Source organism: Dermacentor silvarum, chromosome 2, assembly GCF_013339745.2.
Source record: "Dermacentor silvarum isolate Dsil-2018 chromosome 2, BIME_Dsil_1.4, whole genome shotgun sequence".
Classification (NCBI taxonomy): Eukaryota; Metazoa; Arthropoda; class Arachnida; order Ixodida; family Ixodidae; genus Dermacentor; species Dermacentor silvarum.
Window position 1 is genome coordinate 63,626,086 of NC_051155.1, and position 19,313 is coordinate 63,645,398.

General features: G+C 42.8%; 2 protein-coding genes across 3 annotated transcripts; one reads left to right on the plus strand and one right to left on the minus strand.

Annotated features, from left to right (window-relative positions):
- Positions 1 to 295: 295 nt before the first annotated feature.
- Positions 296 to 11,089, minus strand: LOC119440087 (ataxin-7-like protein 1). Of its 2 annotated transcripts, XM_049661363.1 has the most exons (9): positions 10,950 to 11,089; positions 10,625 to 10,696; positions 9,676 to 9,780; positions 7,655 to 7,879; positions 6,617 to 7,012; positions 2,088 to 2,170; positions 1,625 to 1,889; positions 1,057 to 1,113; positions 296 to 970 (listed from the first exon to the last, which is right to left on the minus strand). In XM_049661363.1, the coding sequence occupies exons 1-9, from the start codon at positions 11,032 to 11,034 to the stop codon at positions 765 to 767; spliced, it is 1,494 nt and encodes a 497-aa protein (XP_049517320.1). In that variant the 5' UTR covers positions 11,035 to 11,089; the 3' UTR covers positions 296 to 764. The 2 variants fall into 2 exon arrangements, with proteins under 2 accessions (XP_049517320.1, XP_037560956.1); XM_037705028.2 differs by lacking the exon at positions 1,057 to 1,113 and having other exon boundaries at positions 297 to 970; positions 10,950 to 11,088.
- Positions 11,090 to 11,530: 441 nt separating this feature from the next.
- On the plus strand, positions 11,531 to 19,157 carry LOC119440088 (uncharacterized). Its single transcript, XM_049662744.1, has 7 exons — positions 11,531 to 11,678; positions 11,897 to 12,108; positions 12,626 to 12,707; positions 14,211 to 14,389; positions 15,772 to 15,866; positions 17,395 to 17,630; positions 19,127 to 19,157. The coding sequence occupies exons 2-7, from the start codon at positions 11,964 to 11,966 to the stop codon at positions 19,155 to 19,157; spliced, it is 768 nt and encodes a 255-aa protein (XP_049518701.1). The 5' UTR covers positions 11,531 to 11,678; positions 11,897 to 11,963.
- Positions 19,158 to 19,313: the final 156 nt, after the last annotated feature.

Here is a 19,313-nt window from a genome sequence, read left to right on the forward strand (position 1 = left end):
GAAAGAGATACAAAAGTGAGTGAAGAGAGTGTGACCACTCTTCAAATTGCGGAGCCAACATGAAAGTAAATGGCACCTAGACGGGAAAAAAATTGGAGGGAGCTAACCCTTTTCTCTGTGTGGTCGCTTTCCAAGTTGGCAGGAATGCAAGATTAAAGTCTGATTGATTGTTAGGGTTTTATTTTCCAAAGCTTCAAAACGGGCTATGATGGATGCTATAGTAGAATAATTTTTGACCAGCGGGGTTTCTTTATGTGAGCACGTATCCTTGTAGATGACGTTTTTGCACTTCACCTCTTCACAGTAATGAAGCCAACATGTCTTGTGAAGTGAATCCACCTCCAGCTCAGCAGCAGAACTTGTCAAGAACACCTAGCTGGTGAGCCACAATGGTGGAATCAAAATTTGGTGATTAATTTGCCCATCAGCATGCTGCAGCAAACACTAAATACAGATGAATCTAAAGATGAATTTACTATGGGCAAGCTTGGGTCTGACAACAAAATTCTATGCACAGCAACAGTCCACTGTTCTACCTCAAACCTCGAGTGTCACGTCTGTGGTGCCAATAACCTGACGTCACAAAACGGTCATACGATATCACCTACATACGGTGACAGCCTTGTGGCGACACATGCCATGGTTGCATGCGCAAGCATTTCTCTGCAGAAGTGCCGCTTCACACATGCGCAGTGGGCAACTTGAATGCGGAGAAAGCAGTGCATATAATTTTAAAAAGGCCAGATTTGTGTAGCAATACAATTTCAGTTGCTCAGCAGAGTTGAGGGTCGGTTACACAGTCTAAAACGCACAAACCTTTTTGTGTGCTGGTCCTGTTTGGCAGTGGCTCCAGCTGAGGAGGCAGCAGCTGTACTGGACCCCCTGGATAACACAGTCTGCTTGGAACCACCACTTGGGGCTCGTACAAGCAAATGCCCTGATCCCCCGGACGTCCTGTTGCCTGGCAGAGCTGCAGGAATGAAAATACGCCCACCATGAATGCGAGTTCACTAAGGCTTGGGAAAGTTATTGTACCACAATTTCGTCAATGCTTACATGGATTTCCCAGAAGAATGCTGACACTTGGCAAAAAGGCCAAGCTCCAAGGTGTACCTTAAAAGTGTAATGTTCACATATCTTTCTCAGAATTTGCACACAATATGGTGGGAACTGTCGTTAAAAACCTTGGTCAAAATTCTCTGTCCCACTGTTTCGTCCATAAGGCCAAGACAGCACAATATCTGAACCGCGCTCAAATGGTAAGTACTGTTCCATCCAGCCAGCATTATACTAAACAGTTTTCCTATAACTGCTCTATAGCTTTGGAGATGTGAGTGATAATTGTTCTGCATTATATTCTTCAGTAATGTACTCTGTGAGTGTATCGTGACCAGCAGCTACAGTGGAATCTCGTTGATACAATCTTCACGGGAACCAAAAAATAAGCGTAGCATCCTGTAGGCAGGAGGACAAGAACAAGAGTTTCTGAACTCTTTCTCAAGAGGCAGTAAGGTTCCTCGATGCAATTAAATTGGGAAATCCTCGCATCAGAAAGACGCGTTAGGATGAAACAGAAGTTCGCACTGCTAAGGCAGGTATACTTCGGAAATGCAACACAACTCACCTTCACCAGGGCATCCGTGCTTTCCGGCAGAAGATGCTGCCACGTTAGTGGATGATGGGCCGCCGGCATGATGAGATGACAGCGGTGATGGTGCGGGTGATGCGGCAACTCCGTCTGTTGCAGAACTAGTAGTTGATGACGATGGTGGATGTGCTGATTTGCTGGCATTGAGTGCTGCTTCTTTTGTGGCTCGGTGCTCTGTCAGAAGCTCGTCAAAATTCTTGCGGCGTCCTGCAACAGCTCGGCGCAGCGTCAAGGAGTGAGTCTGCAAGAAAAAGAAAAATATAATTACGCAATGGCCTAGTCATGAAAGAGAAGAAAGCAGCAAGGCTTATGTGGTTTGACAGCTGCATGAAGGTACATTATTAAGTATGTGTCTCGATGCCAAATAAAACAAGTGTGATGACATTTGCGATGACGCACACACACAGCAGCTTAAACCATGGTATACATGAGCACTCACTTTGCAAGTGAGGGAGCGTGTGCACGGCTTCCCACTGTCTCCAATAAGGACACCACAGTGCTTGTTTGGGTCATACTCACGATCTGAGGATAGAAAAACAAACATTGGAGGCAGGGCACTAAGTGATTGTTTTCATACTAAAAAAAAAGGAAAACAAAACAACATACAGTAGGCTACTAGTATATGAGGGAACCTTGAAAATCTGTGTACCTTACCAAAATTTGGATCAACAGATGTAGATCGGATAAGAGCAAAACTAGATGAAGGTTCCCAAACTATGCCGCTTATCAGAGGGTTCAGTTTAGAAGTGTTCGCTTTGAAGCAATCTACTGTGCAGACATTAAATACAATAGTCAGTTGTGTTCACCACTGTAACTACGCACAAGCAAATGCTGTAGAAAGCTTTCAATAAGGTTTTTCCAAGTGTCAAAACACAAAATAAAAGCTTCTACAATTAATAAAGACAAACACTTCACTAAATATCACCTCTGGCATAAAACAACTCTCTGCCAAACAACACCGCTCCCTACCACATAAGCTGAAGGTTTGTAGGTGTGAAAACAAATGAAAATAAAATGCAGAAATAGGAGAGATTTTCATAAAGTTCATGCTATTGGTAGCATAAATTCGAAACAGGTGTACACAACTGGAATCAAAATGAGTTTAGCTCTAGTTTTAGCGAAATATAAAAGTTGCATTCTAATATACCACAGAACACCGCAAGGATATCCAAACAAAAATTGGAGCGACCATTGGGAAGGATCATGAGCAGTGATCCGCTTTTTCCATTTGAAAGGGCACAGTTGCAAGGAGATTCATGCTGAGCTGGTGGCGGTGCATGATAACAATGCCCCAGCTCATGAGACGGTTGTGAAATGAGCAGACGACTTCAGTACGGACAAACAAGCCTGGACGATGAAGAGTGGAGTGGCCGACCGTTGCACAATGATGAACCATAAATTGCAACGCAAGTCGAGGCAATGGTGTTCTCTGACTGGTGGATCATTGTTGAACAAATAGCGCAGCAGTGTGGGCTCAGTGCACAAAATTCTTCAAAAGAACCTGCACATGACGACAAAAGTTGCCACACGCTAGGTTTCTAGGTTGCTGATTCCAATGCAAAAAGACTTATGGAAGGAAGCAGCAGCAGGAATGTTGAAGCTTTGCGAGAGCAACACTGATGGCTTTTTTTGACTGCCTCAGCACTATGGATGTTTGTTGGGTACACCATTATGCCCCAAAAACAAAATCACACAGCAAACAGTGGAAGCATCAAAATTCGCCAGTGCCAAAAAAAGGCTGAGGCTGTGCCGTTATCAGGAAAGGCCATGCTGAGCGTGTTCTGGGACTGTTGTGGCGATCTTACAAATGCCCAAAAAGGACAAACCATCATAGGAATGTACTATTCTGAACTTTTCATCAAGTGAGACGATATCAAGGCAGAGCACAGAGGAAAGCTCAAGAAAGGCACCCTTCTGCTCCATGACAATGTACTGGCTCACTCAGCCCAGGTTATGGTGACACATGAGGCCTCCTTAGGCTATGAAAATTTGCCCCATCCTTCATATTCACCCAACCTAGTGCCCAGTGACTTCCTCTTCCCTCGCAAGAAGAGCCCTCTCCACGGGAATATTTTCCAGGACGACAAGGAAGTGCTGACTCAAGTGCAGCTCTTCCTGAATGCTCAAAATGAGGAGTCCTACAGTGATGGTCTGCGGCAACTCGTCCATTGGTGGCAAAAGTATGTGGCCTTGGGGGGAGGATATCCATAGAACGATTAAACTCCCAACAAAGTTTAATCGCTTAATGATCGTTCTTTCATAGAAAAAGTACAAACTTTATGAATGCCCCTCATACATTTGCCATGACTTGCATGTGGATGCTCAATATAAACAATGCTGAGAAAACATTACCCCTGGAAACAATTTCTTCTTTGTGCCAAACCTATCAATGTTTGGCTAACGACATTTTTCCTTTTCTTTACAAATACAAAAGGGTTATACTTTTCAAAATGTCCAGCTACTGTGTTACAGCGCTATACTAATCACTGCGCACGTGAAAAAAGGTGAACAGATACAAAGTCTGCACTGCAAGGCTAGACTTGCAAAAATCTAATTTTTGACTGACGAGCTATGCTCACACACTGAACATGAACGAACTGCACATGAACATACTGTCCAGTTCGCCCAATATAAGCTCTGCCACATGCCAAGGGAATCCTGCATACCGCACTGCTATTGAAGTGCACAGTTTATAAATAGGCTTGATGCCTAAACTGGTCTTGAGCAGCGTCACAAATTTCAGTGTTTTGGTAGATTGACACAGTTGCACATTTTACTCTGCTGACGTTTTTCTTTTTTTTTTTTCAGAAAAGGTGCCGTCAATGCTGTTGTGAAAGGACCTAAGAAATAAGTACAGTAGAACCTCGTTGATATGATCTCGTTTCATGTGATTTCCTGGTGCAACATATACAATCGAGAACACAAAAAATTACAAATACAGTTATACTTCTTTCTGGGGTTTTATGTACCAAAACCAGTTCCAATTATGAGGCATGCCGTAGTGGAAGGCTCCGGATTAATTTTGACCACCTGGGGTTCTTTAACATGCACTACAACGCAAGCACATGTGCGCTTTTCAAATACAGTTATGCTTCTTTTTTACCGTTTTATGTTTCATGAAAATGTTATCTTTCGGGATCAATGTTCAGTACATTGCCAAACTGTGATTGTATGATATGCTTTACAGCCGCTAGATCTCATGTGAAAAAGAAAAGGCGTGAGAAAAGCGTTATAGAGAGCAGAAGGCGCCCGTAACTGCAGCTTCTCCGCAGTACTTGCCCACCCATTTCACGTGAAAATGCCAGCGGGCACTTCCTCTTCCAGTACCAGCAAATCACCTCGAGGATTGCTACACGTCGCATTCACAGTTACTGCCAGCAACCGTACTGCAATAAGCGTCTTCACCTATTTGTTTCGCAGCACATGCAGCGCACTGTCATTAAAAGCATACTGCACACTGTTAATAGGTGATAACCAAAATGCGCTGCCATTCTCTGCTGCAGGCAATGCAAGGTGAGCATCATGTTTCGCTCTGACAGCATCATATTCTGGTGTCACTCACCAGCTTGATTTCGTTTTGGTTTCCTGTTGCCGCCTTAAAACACTACGAAATATGAAAACAACAACGCGCGTCTTGGCTCGCTCAGGCCCCATCAGCTCGACACACGTTAGCGCTTCGTGATGCAATAATTCTTGCCAAGTGAGCATGCGAAAACTTTCCGTCAAAATTCCCAACCCGCCCAGAGAAGCTGCTGACCCAGGTAGAATTCGAGGAGCGCAAACGTAAGCTTGTGGAAGCCGCAAACACGACAATGCATGTCATGGGTCAAAATCAATGATGTCGCAGAAAGCTGGTGGATAATTTCATGGTGGTGTTGCCACCTCTCTTTCTTGAGTCCTTTATGGATTACAACACCTCCGCTCATGGTAATGCTGACCTAATTGCAGTTGCAATAATATAATCTACCAGCCTAAGGACGGATACTAATATGTGTTGGCAAACAATATTTCTACAATAGTAAACTGGCTAATCTTGCTGTGAGGGGAGGCTTGGCACGCCATAAAAGATGCAAGACTCAAGCACACGTGGCTCTTAAGTTCTAACACTCGCCCGCTGTGATGTCACACCTTTCATGTCTACTCAGATGTAGTGAAATGTTTATGTCCTAAAGAACTACACTGCATTCTAAAAGAACGAAAGATTAACCTAGCAAGTTTCCAGTACTCGGTAATTTGTGACATCACACTGGTGTGCGGGCACAGAGGATTCCGTGCCAAATTCAAGGACAAGAACTTCAGCCTTCTTAGTGAATAGCTACATTTGCCCATCAAATAAATCAAATAAAGTTTAGAAAGAATACTTCAGCAGTCTGAACTAATTGAGTGTTGATCTTTAGTGCACTTTTAACACCTTTAGGCACTGTGTGCCCAATACAATTGTGTGTGCCAAGATAGTCCAATAAAAGCAAGAGCATTGATGAAAACAATGATAGTTTAAAAACGTTATCTACATCTTGAAACCAACTGTACTTTTTAGCTTGAATAATATGTGTAAATTGTTTCAATAAATCGAATTGGCTCTCTTGTCAGTATTCCGTCGTGTAGTAGACTCACTTCTTTCATTGTTATTTGCAATGTTTGATGTCAGGCATAGTATGTTTAAACTGGCTGGACAGGTGCTTTCTAAATATGTGAGACATGAAATAGTGGATGCTTTTGTGTTTGACATTCCTGAAGAGTGTTCTCGCATAAAGTCCACATTTTGTAAATTTAACAACTCAATGAAGAATTGGAAAATTCTCCATCCGCTTTGCACTTGTACGCTTTTCATGACCCTGAAGATGCAAGAAAATGTGGTGCAACTAATGTTTCTTCATGGACAAAATTAACTGGCACGGAGGGGGTTAATTCAATATTTCATGTAGGAGTCAATTCCCTTGCAACGCCCTTCAAAGATAGGACCCGCACCTTTACAAGGCAGCAGTTTTCTCTCCCGCTGCATTTTCTTTCCAAGAGATGAACCGGTACTCGCTGTGGAACCACTGCTGGAAGGTGCCTTCCTGATGGGAGTAGGTGCCGCAGCTGGAGTTGTCGCAGCCGCCATCGCTGACGTGCTGCTGGTGCTTGCGTCGGGTGTCACGTGATTGGCCTGCCCTGGCCCCGGCCCAGACAGCAGTCCCAGTCCTCCAGGGGTTAAAGGTGGCGGCTGCTGAGGTGAAGGCAATTCCTTTTCACGGCCTGGCGAGCTGTTGCGGGCGGCCATGGCATCGGGCTGTCGTGGAAGTGGCATTCGCTCCACCCGGACAACGGGGGCCAGCGTGTGGTTGTTGCGTTTTAGACGTTCCACCGCACTGTTGTGCCTCCCTGCATAAATGTGTGCTTTGTCAGAAACTGGACGACGACTGCACAGACCAAAATACTGAATGCAGTGGTGATTTGCACCCCTTTTTCTTTCTTTAATATTCATCCAAAGAAAGGGTGAGCAATATACTAGTGTATACCTGGTCTTCTGAAAATGTTTTTCCTACTGAAATGAGGAAGATACATTATTAGGTTTTTACTGGCTGGGACACGACGACTCGCACTTGTCTGGAACCAACTGAGTTTCTTGACTCGGTTGGTTCCGTTGCGTTTAGGTCACAGTGACTTTTCAGCCCCTCTGCTGTTGCTAACGATTTCACCTGCTTTCAAAAACTGCCTGTATAAACTTGCTCGAAGCAAGGAGCCCTCTTGCGCCCTTTTATCAGAAGGCTTCCAACAAAAGGTTCAGAGATATTTGAGTGGAACGTTTTCACAAACAAAATTTATTTTTCATAAAGCTTGATGCAGCATTTGTAAAATCAGAAAACAAGCCTAAATTTGTAAATCTTAAGGAAAATACGGGAGAGTTGACAGGTGTGCACTCGTAAAAGTGCAGAAGCTTCCCGATATGACTTTCTGCACAGTCTTCGCACAGTTTAAGTGGCCCAGAAATAGGAAAAAATCCATGCAACCGAGAACGCATACCTGACAGTGAGGACCCAGATGGGGCCTTTGCCGTAGACGACGGGCGCCCGGCAGGCCCACTAGAGTGTCGCGGTGCGGAAGACGATGACGTCGAAGATGATGATGACGACGATGAAGACGAGGAGCTGTGCCCCGATGACTTCCCTCCACCCGCCGGGTGAAGCACGGACGGGTCAGCAGTGTGGTCACCCCGACCAAAGTTCCCAATGCTCCCATGGCGCTGCTCTGAAGGGCCACAAGGGCACAAAGCGGGGTCACACACAGTTCTAAATGCTTGGCACAAGAAGGAAAAGGATTTATGCAACAAGGAAATCAAACTACGAAGATGTGTGCAATAGATCGATTTCATGGCAAATTTCACTATGTTGGTAGTTGTGTTCTTAAGCAGACTGAAGGGTAACTAAGGTAAAAGAAACATGTTGGGTTTCAACCACAACTAACCTGCTTAGCCCATTAAAAAAAAAGAAAGGCAGGGATAAAAAAAGTTCTACAATAGGAGTGGGGTTTAGGAGACAGCCCTCCCTCCTCCCCCTAACTTTCCTCTAAGTAAAAAAAAAAAAAAAAAAAAGAATGCAACAGAAAGAATACAGTGGCATTCTGCTCTGTATTCCCCTCAATGTTGCCTTGAACCTAAGTACAGAGGGAAAGCATTCAGGACTACTGTTACCATGGCGCTGGCAGGGCCACTGACAGTTAATTACATCTCACACTAGTTGGAAAACAAGTGGACCTGGGTTAAATTTTAGAGTAAGATGAACATAGTGTGTCGGCTACTGAAGGACAGTCATTGAATTTTTTGGCTGAAACTATCGGCTTCGGGGGTGCCGACACAGGAGTATCTAGGCACGTATTAATTCTGAATCTCTCTAACCTTTCATTTTCATTTAGCTGAAATTTCAATTAGGATTGGGTCAGAATACAAAATAATCAGCGTGACAGCAGAATATTGTACAAAATGTTCGTCATCATATCCGAGAGCATTTTATATAAAAACACATTATGCTGGCAGGTTCTTAATTTGACGACAAGCTAAGTAAACGTAGTGGCGAGAGTTTTAAGGTCCTTCTGGAGTGCTTTTAGTTGAGACTAAGATCATTCACTGGCACTCTGCATGCTGTTAAAACCACAAGCTATTTTTACTGAATAAATGTAAAAATTTCTGAACAGCAGAGAATTCCCAGCATTTCCTTGAATAAGCACCTTACTGATTTGCTCACAAAAAGACAGCTGCCTGCGAAATTTCCTTTCAAACTATCTCTTTGTGTATACACAATTGCAGAGCAACACGATTAAAAAATTTAATGTAGGTGAGGGTAAGAAAATATCATAATTATTCAAATGCCTTTTATATCTGTACAAGTTGCAGTATTAAAGAAATGCTAATTTTTTAGCACTGGAAAGTTACCACACGTCGCGTCGCGTGCATCCCCCACAGCTGGTATGCAAGCATTGCGCAACATCGCGGCAGCTGCTGCATAACAGGTAACATTACACTAATAACCGAATGAAAAATACTTCCGTTCAAGAATGTCTCGTATTAGCAATGTGGACACAATTTTACAGTGTCATGTTCTAAACCAACAAATTAAGGGCTGAAAATTTTTTAAAAGCAACAGTGAAATATTGTTTCACCATATACATACTAGCGAAATGCCATGATCTTTGACATAAGAGAGGCAAATGCACAAAAATGTCCAACAGCAACCATCAGGTCCTGCTAGTAAAGACAAGTAGTGGCAACAATACTGGGTGCCATTTTTTTGAGGATGCATTATGCTTTCAAATCGCAATGGCACATTATTATTAACAACAAAAGGACACACGTGCACATCTAAACGGTTTTAGGCCATGCAAAAAGTAGACTGCTTACAGCAAATCAGAATTCATATCATAGCAAAATATTTGCACACAAGAAAAAGCAACATTTATTTTTCTAACGTTCACAGCTGAAAATGATCACGTGTGCTTACATTCAGTAGATTATGGTTATTTCATTGAACAAGAAAGAAAGAACAACATACCCAAGTGATTTCGCAGAGCCTGTGGTTTTGTGACTTGGTTACATATTTCACACACAACTAAATAGAAATCATCCCAAGCTGGACAAAATCCGAAAAGTTCCATATCTGAAACAGAATGCACCGCAAACGCCCATTTTCGTTCGTCACGTCATCGCTCGGGTAACAGCGGAGGTAAAAAAAAAATAAAAATAAAAGAACTGAAAGAACAATGCGCCACTGTTGAAGCAAGTGCACCCAAACATACGAAACGCACACTGGTTTCGGAACGCATGCAGAAGCATCGAAACGGGGGAAAAGAGGCAAGCGCTGCATGACTACGGTTGCGCGACGTGCTATCGAGGGGTGCGACGGAAGCTCCGAACGTAACCACACCACGCGCGCGGCACGGACACATCGGCGATCACTTTTGTAACGCAACTGGGGAAAGAGTCACGACAAAAACAAGGAATCCGCGAGTGCATCGGGAGCAACGGAGGCGAAACGTCTCCGTTATCCGCCACCCTCCCCAATTTTGCGCTTCCTGAACGGAGGCGAAGCGAGACACGAAGCTCAGCACGCAGCAGCAGCCGTTCGGAGCAGAGCAGCTTGCGCGCTCCTTGAAGGTCACAGTTTGTCGGAGGGCCAGGCCGAATTGTGCAGAACGCGGCGCAGACAACGGCTTTTTCGAAACGTGCAATCAGTTCGAATCGTGAGCCGGCAGTCAGTATGATCCGAAAGGAAAGCGAGTTACGGGGGAGGGCTTGTTTTCATCGCGAACCACGAGCCTCACACGAACGGCGCACCAAAACATGAGCGCTTAGCCCGGCCAGCACTGTTCGGTTCGCGCGTCGTACAGAGTTCGAAAGTGCACCAAACGCGTCGACAGTCATGCTCATTGACCACACATGTCAGAGTAAAGACGGAGAAAAAATTGGAAAGGAACAAGAATACGTGGACGAGGTTTTCTTACCCTCTTTTCTTAATTTCATGGCATCACTCTCTTTTTTTGCTGTCTCTGCCTCTGTATCGGCTTCTTCGTCTGCTGAAAAGCAGAGTATCCCGTTAATGCTCGTCTCAAGGGGCGACGTTAGGAACTGTTCTTAAAAGAAAACATGCGACACGCTAAAATAAGAAGTACGTATGTAACTGTGTCAGCGGTGCTTGTTATTATTCGTTTAGTCTTAGCTTGTGTCAGGGAGCCTCTCTGCTGCTGTCCGCAGCCAAAGGCGGTCCGCCATCGCTTGTCACACGCATCACCAAAGAAAGCGAGAGCAAGAACGATCAGTTCTACTCACTTTCTGGACTCCTGAAGCCGATAGTTTCGGCCCAAGAATTCCATGACTGTCCTTCAGTAGCCGACACACTATTAGGTGCCGCCATTTTGAGAAGATCTGGATTTTTTTTGCTCTTTTTTCTTGTCGCTAATGAAAACAGATGAAAACATAGTATACTGACGTCACAACCCAGCAAACCGTTTATTGGTGGTCATGTATTGCCACCTCTCGGTAACTTGGCAAAACGTGAGCTCTATCATATTTGATGGCCAGTAAAACTAAAGTTAGCTGATGTTTTCTAAACGAACATTAGCAAATGCGCATCAATAAGCTTAATACACTCAAAGCACTCTCACAAATAACATTTATTACAGTTTTCGTACATGTTCAGTTTCGGTTCTGGTTGCATAGCAAAGTATGTGCTTGTCAAATTAATATCACTAGTAATTTATTCATTACATTGTTGTTAGTAGTGTATTTTAATTAGATTTATTATGTGACTTTTTGGATACACACTGTTGAATACGGCTATGACCAGTAAACGAAACTAGCGCCTGTCAGCGGAGCTTCTGGTGTCATTTCAATTTCCAAAGGCGCGAGCACTACATATGTTTAATGAATTTGTTGTTTGTGTTGTTTCAGCCTTTCAGCGTCGTCGGCTTCATATTCAGCATGATGTTAGGCGATACACGCGAAATAGCTGGCGAAGGAATGCCTTTTATGTTCAGCTCTCCTGGCTCGTCCTTGATTGTGCGTATATTTTTATCTCTTTGCCTTCGCCACGCATCGTGCGTTTGCGAAAGGACATCGCGGGGATTGTTTAGTCGGCCAGTGGAACCGTTGTCATGGTGTTGACCCTGTTCAAACTTTTTTGACAGCTTGCTCCTCGTTGTGCTTTACCGCTGCTATCGCGAATCGTTGTTTTGTCACTTTCGCTTACCGAATGCCTTTACTATGTTCTCGTGCAGTTGCTTTGCGAGATTTCGAGTCTGGAGTACCTTCTGCTGAGTTAACGAGCTTTCGTTCAAGGAGAGCATGATTCCAGGAAATGAGTCTCGGAATCAGTTCCCGTCATCGGAGCCAACGCACTGGGTTTCCAAAGCACCCGCAGGCTCGGAGGATGTAATCACACTCACCAAAGCACAGTTACAAAAACTGCTCAGAGCATTGGAAGCTCAAGGTAAATATACTTGGAAACTTTTATAACATCGCTGCTGACTTTTCTGCGCGGCTGGTTGCCTTTTCATTTATTTTAGCGCTGTAAATTTCGAATTACACGACCTACCACTTCTCTTCGGTGTCGAATTGTGTGCTTACGCATTTACAAGTTTATTTCTTTTTTAACTGTTTTCATTTAATTATTTTATAGAGGCAATTATAGTTTAGCTTTTACGAATAAAAACGAACCGCGAACCAGCGGAGATTATAGAAATACGGCTAAATAGTGCAGTTGAAAAACTTAACTAGCTTTGCTGTTGGCGCAACCGCGAAATAGTTTTGAAGCATAGAACCAAAAAAAGAAAGAAAGAAAGGCTAGAAAAAAATAGTTTCTGCATTCAGTTTCCCTGAGATGCCGCCTCACTTCGCTCATCTTTCATTGAATCCAGTAGTCGCGATGACCACTTATTAACATTCACATTTATAAAAGTCTATTGTTTAGAACCTGATCACTATAATTGTGCTTGTGCATGTTTCAGAGCCATCTGATACAATAGCAACTGCCTCAGTGCCAACCATTACCAGCGCCCTTAACAAACTGCCCATCTCAGGAGATGACTGGTGAGGTCCCAGTTCATCCTTTCATTGCTTATATGCATTACTGTGTGCCTTGTTCTTGTTCAGTCTTACTTCTAAATCTTTGTGTTATATGAGTGTTGTGCGCATCTCATAAATAAGATAACACATAGCTCCTATAGAGTGTGTCAGAATAAATTATTGATTTAATGCAGCATGAAAGCATCAAATGCTGTTTACATGTTGCGGATATTGTAATTATGTGAAACCTCTGAAAAATGTTAGAATGAGGTCCTTCAAATTTAAAATATTTTAAGTTGGATAAAAAAACCTTGTCACAAAGCAGATGTTTTTACCAGTGTGACACAGGACGAAGGAAAGAAGCAAGAGACAGTGCTCTATCCTGTGGCTCTTTCCTTCATCCTATGTCACGCTGTTCAAAAATTCTGCTGCATTACAAGATGTACCAATCAGCCCAAATGAACACGCTGCCAAAGAAAATATTCTGCTGAATGCATAGTTTTACTTGTTTCTGACCAACTGTACTCATTTCAATTTTGTTTTAATGCAACAAGATTTGTTTAGTTAGATATGGTGCCTAGTAAATAAGCAAGCGCCTCTGCTTTTTTGCACATTCAGAGAGGTGTGATCAAGTCATAACAAAACCATGTGGCAGTAGCGTGAACATTTTCATGCTTCAGGTGTATCATTTTTCTCCTATGTCTAAGGCAACGAACACACATGTTTTTTCAGGTACTGGCAGGGCATAAAAGCTTTTATGAAAGTCTTTGTTGCTTGCACATGAACTCTACACTTTACTAGTTGGCTGATGCAACATGACATTTATCACTTTGCCCACTGTGCTCTCTTAAATGTTTGCTGTTAAATAAAATGACATTTCGAGCGGCTTTTGTGTCCAAATAAAGCGAAAATGCGAAAGGAAGATGCAGCCAGCGTGAAGTGTAAATGGACGTGTGACTGAAGAACACCTCAGCTATGATGTTGCATGCTACTCAGTACGTGATAATTTCAAAAGGTGTGAAACATTTTTTGTCGATTCTGCATCGTATACTACTGTTATCATGCCAGGCACTTCTTATTGTAACCTGATGAAAAGCAACCTTTCATATAAGGTGACATTCTTCTTTGATAGAATTACTGGACAGCTAGGTACAGATTGAAGAATGCTAATTGGTCAAAATTAATCCTGAGCCCGCCCACTACAGCATCTCTTATAGCCCACTTCCACATGGGATGTTAAATCCCACAGTTTGATTTGATTTTGAAACATTGTGTGATTAAAGGACACCTGTGATGTTGCTTGGCGCTGATTGTGTAAGAACTTCAAGAACACACAGAATGTTTCTATTGTTTCTGCATCAAATAACGCTTTCATGCTGGACTGTGCCCCCCCATTGTAGTGTAATCAAAAGCAACCTTTCTTATAAGGTCACATTCTTCCATGAATGACTTTCATGGAATGGTCATTTCAGGTTTTGTTTGGTACTTTCGGTGACTTTGCCATTGTCATCTTTGATGAATGTGCAGCTTGCCAAACTGGGTGAAACGCAACAGCACAGCTCTCCGCAGCACTCAGCACTCCAATGAATCATCCCTCGCTGGTTTTCCTCAGCGGCTGTCAAATTCACATCCAGAGCTCGGAACAGGGTCCAGTCGTCCTTTCTCCAAGCTGGCTCAGAAGCAGCGGCAGTGGGAGAAAGAGAAAGGTTGGTGAAAAATGTTTTTTTTTTTCTCGACTCAAAGTTGAAAGTAATTTTTTTAAAGGGACACAGAAGAATGATGCTAAATCAATTTAGACTGGTAAATTATTCTTTCAAAACTCATTCATTCGATAGTAAAGACTTGGTTACTAGTGTAGAAACTGAAGGACTCGCTCCCCTTTCTTGACTTTCCCACTAAAACCATTATGACATATATCATTATGACATCATGGATTTCAAAGCCTTTTATACTGTGTAGGCCATTTTGGCACAGGAAAAATTATCAAAGCTTGCTAGGTGGAGTTCATGGTTTTTTTACAATGCGATGTTGTGCTTTGTCACTAGCGACCGGAACTTTAGACAAAATGTCCTACGTTTTCCTTGCATCCTTATCATGTCTATTTAACATATAAGTGTAAACTACTTATACCATAAACATTTTAATGACACTTTTGTTGTGCCTATATATGCCTATTTCGATGATGGTGCCTGTATTAGATTTTCTGAGCCTAATAATGTCTTTTTTTTTAGTGTTTGTCCTACCTTATTTTGTTTATGTTATTACCCACTGGGTAATTTCTTAAGGCAGATGATTATTACCGCAAACACTTTGCCAGTGTAAAGGCTATTATTAACAGCTTTGCAGCAGACGAGAGCATCATATTGAGAAGGGCTCAAATTGCACTAGGCTCTGACCGGTGAACAATCTGGAATTCTAGAGGGTGATGGATTATCGATCGTTCCTTTCCGGCACACAAACCAATACTTGGTGAAAAAGGTGCAGCACAAAACCCTAAAATCTTCAGATGGTGATTGTATGTCACTGCTTTCACAACTTTCCTCAGGGGTACAGTCACACTAAAGTTACGATAAATCTTGTGATCTATGCAGCTTGCCCCATTTCGTTTTAATTCGAAAAGAAAGAGAATTGCATACATACACCCACAAAGAAATGGGTTTCTTGGGCTGCGTTCCTTGGAAAATCATAATTTATCCTCAGATGCACAGAGGAAGTTCTAATTAATTGAGTCTACATGCCCAAAAGACAGCACATATTTGTTGCCTATATGTGCCCTAAATGACAGCTGTAATGCCTTTTATAGGTGCCTGGAACATAATTTTTAAGGTGTCTACACATCCCATCTCTATTCATTACTGATAAGCAGTTTACTATGCCCGTCTTTTATTCTTGCGTCTTTTCTGGCTTGCCAAGCCTCTCATCACGTTAATAGTGCCCATTGTGCTGTTGCAGATGCTTGAGTTACTAATATAACTGAGCTTAATATTCCTCTATAGGGTCCGTCTAACATCAATTTTTCCAAATACAGTAATAATGATAACATTGATAATAACAATGAACCACAAGTGCTATCTGCACTTTCGTTTAGCTGAAATGCAGGATTGGAATCCTTGGGGGCGTCCAGGTGGGGGCGCACCCCGTTTCCAGCCAGTGGCAGCTGTACCACCACGCACTGACACCCAGGTAAGCAATTGAACTGGGTGCTGCATGTTTGGCCATGTAGCTCTGAAATATTTTTTTCTTCTCACTGCTAGCTTGTTGGCATTGACATGCCACATGTTGATTCCAATCCGCTGGCTGCTGCATACAACAATGCATTCTGTGGGGGTGTTTCTCTGTTTCCTCAATATGTAATGGATGGGGAAATATCTGCACCCATTCTAACCACTTGAAAGAGTGGTCTCATTGCAACTGCGTTCCGGTAGGGGTAAAATGCAAGTATTATTTTGAGCATGCTTCGACAGTCAGAATTTTTGGTTAGTCTGCTAGCTCTTTCATCACTGCTGCCTTCGTTGACCTTCACCTCTCGCTCACCTTTGATGGCCTCGATGATGTCAGTCGTCCTTTCTAAGCAGATCGTAAAGTTGGTTGAAAGTAGAGCGTGGGGAGCTGGGGGGTGGAGGGTGTACCCGAGCTACTGTGATGTCTAGAGTCTCCTGCATAGTGATAGTGGTGCTTCCTATGTGCACCGCCACTTTGTGGCTGCTACGAAGGGAAGTGGCAGTGCCGCCAGATGCATTCGTGTAAAGCAACAAATTAGCCCTCAGGGACGCCTATATTCCTTTGTCATAGGTCTTCTCTATCGAGGCGTTCACAGTTCACATGGAATATAGGAATTCAGCCGGGACATAGGAAATCCTTCATTGTGCAGGCCATTTTGTTATAAAGATATTTGCTGTGGAGACTGTAAATTGTTTTGCTCACTGACAGAGTGGGATTCAAACTTGAGCCATGTTGCCCAGATCCAATCCAATCTCACGGTCAGTGTTACCCAAGTGTAAATACTACACTTAGTTTCAAGTCTCCATAAATGGCTTGTTTCTTTCCATCTACATGCTTATCATGTGCAGAATTGAGAAAAAATATCATAAATGATATTCACCATGCTGTATCAGGCTTCAGTAAATGTGGACCCTGTTTGCAGCTTTACTTAATTGAGACTTCATTAAAATTCTGTGTACTGAACAAAAAAGAATTTTATCCAACATCATCTATTATTTCTTGTTCTTTAAAATTCTCTTGTAGAGTGCACTTAGAAATGAGACATATAGGAGTTGCTGGAATAAAATGCTCTAGTTAAAAGAGGTGTTTAACATGTGCTGATACCTGCTGTGGGGGCTTAGTGGCTATGGTGTTCTGTTGTTGAGCACAAGGCCACAGGTTTGATACTTGGTTACAGCGCTCGCATTCCGATGTGAAAATGCTTGTCTACTTCGATTTGGGTGCATGTTAAAGGGCCACAAAGGTTCAAAACTGATCCAGAGCCCTCCAGTACGGCCGTCCGTCATAACCCGCTGCGCCGTTTTGGAACATTCAACCCATACTTATTGTTTGAATCATTAAGTGCTTCTTGTAACCTCTGAAAGCTGTTTAATAAAGTTCGGCTGAAAAAAAAAATCCATGTTGGATTTTACAAGTCGACTAGTTTATCATTAACCAGGCAACAAAACAGAGTAAGGCAGCTGCTGTTGTGAACTCATGTTGCCTGCAGGTTCTGAGAGTACAAGCGACCACAGCAGCGTCTTCCACCGGTGCCTATCCATCACGAGCACCTTCTCCACCAACTCTGCCGCACTTGCCACCAAATGGAGGAGGGGTGAGCCCTACGTTTGTTCGCAGGGTGCCCCCCTACCTTCGGAGTCAACTGCCATTCGGGGTAGGTGGGCTCTTAGGCAGTGGTTTTCGAACATGTGGGCAGACATTGCCCGACTACGAGAGAATCGCTCAGTCTGTCTCAATATTTATTATGAGTGAACTGTGCCAACGCATTAAGGAATAATTAAATGCACAAGGCGGCCCCAAGCTCACAATGTACAGGTGGGCCCTCCTGTATTAGTACAATGAAAGATGCAATAAAGGCTTTAATCAAGTTGTTAAGTTACAAAAATAGCACAATATGAGTGGCTAGCATAAAATTCATCATAATACACACACAGTTAAAAGAATGACTGAAATGCAACAGTTAATCATTAAATACAGAGATTTTCAGCTATTGCTTAAGAACAGCATGGACCGCTTATAACTTAAGTTGCTGAAGTCGCGAATATCTGCGCTATAAACGGTACCGCACTACTATAACCAAAAATTTTTTTCTAAGGCTGCCCATGTGCAAAACATGTAGATAAAGCAGCTGTGCGTATCCGAGAATCCAAGCATATGACCGAAATGCTTGCATGCGTTTAAATTTACAAATGTTGAAAGTAGGGGTGTGTGAATATTCAAACATTAAAATATTATTGAATATTATATTTTTAATATTTGCATTCGATTCAAAAACTAGGTATAAGAAATTTTCAAATATTAGGTTGCATACGAACATTCAAGACATATTGAATATATTGCTAGCCTTGTGGGAGAAAACACGCTTCTTAGCGTTTGTTTCTATTTAATCTATGTATATGTCTGATTTTGTGCTTAATCTTGTGATGATTTCGTGCTGCTGGCAAAATGTTTTCTGTAAAGTGCGCTTAGCCACTCAACCTCGGAGCTGTGCGGGAAAGCCAGTCGGTCAGCAGCGAGAGGCACGGAATTGCGGTCAGCGAGGGCGAATTTAAAGATCAATGAAAGAGGATGAGGGTGACTGTGCAAAGAATCCAACTTCAATAATAATGCTCTTTCTGAGAGTATAGGTACAATAGGGCCGATCCTCAGCAGCAATGCCCGTCCTTGTGGCCTCACTTTGCAAATGTGCCGGCTCTCCGCCACATACCATGTCGCACCTCCGTGCCTAAGCGGAACCCTGGACTTGTAGCACAGATCTCACAGGCAATGGGTGTTCCGCAATGGGCATTGCTACGATGCCTGCGGGCTTTGCGGTATGCTGGTGGTGCTATTCTGAATGAGTGCAGATGAATTAAACATGTTTACTTGTAGTTATGATGAAAAAAGTTTTTTTTTCATGCAATCAAATGTGCTCTCTCTCTCTTCTTCCCGCAGTGTAGTATAGCTTGCATTATATTGGTGGTTGTGTTATATTCTTCCAAATGCAGTACTTCAACAACAGTGAGTTGGTCAGGTATTTCACAATGAAGGAAAACAACATAAGGGGCTTGCTGCACAAGCTGTGCTGCAGAAATCCTGCTTGCTTGTGGCATAAAACATAGGAAAAAAAAAATCAATGCTCTTGCATTTCTTTTCTAAAGGATAGTCAAAACAAACAGTGCCACTTTGTTTTGGTTGGGTGTGAGCACAGCTTCTGCCTTGCCCATTTGTTACTTTTGCAGTGCAAGCCCCAATCCGCAGCTTATTTCTTGACAGCAAATGTGATGAGTGATGGCTGGCACAGGGCCAAATATCTCTGAGTTTATGGGCTTTTGATGTTGTATAATAAGGCACACGCTGGCGAGAACAGACAGCCAGTGGAAATTGCTCAATTTTACAAGTTAACATGATCCAAATACACAATGTATT

Excerpts from the sequence above, each read along its gene's own strand:
- LOC119440087 (XM_049661363.1), bottom strand. The coding sequence starts at position 11,034 with ATGGCGGCACCTAATAGTGTGTCGGCTACTGAAGGACAGTCATGGAAT. Across the intron at positions 9,781-10,624 it reads CATGAAATTAAGAAAAGAGG|ATATGGAACTTTTCGGATTT; the intron begins GTAAGAAAACCT and ends ATTCTGTTTCAG. Across the intron at positions 1,114-1,624 it reads GCACGGATGCCCTGGTGAAG|GTACACCTTGGAGCTTGGCC; the intron begins GTGAGTTGTGTT and ends TACACTTTTAAG.
- LOC119440088 (XM_049662744.1), top strand. The coding sequence starts at position 11,964 with ATGATTCCAGGAAATGAGTCTCGGAATCAGTTCCCGTCATCGGAGCCA. Across the intron at positions 12,109-12,625 it reads CAGAGCATTGGAAGCTCAAG|AGCCATCTGATACAATAGCA; the intron begins GTAAATATACTT and ends TGCATGTTTCAG. Across the intron at positions 12,708-14,210 it reads CCCATCTCAGGAGATGACTG|CTTGCCAAACTGGGTGAAAC; the intron begins GTGAGGTCCCAG and ends ATGAATGTGCAG.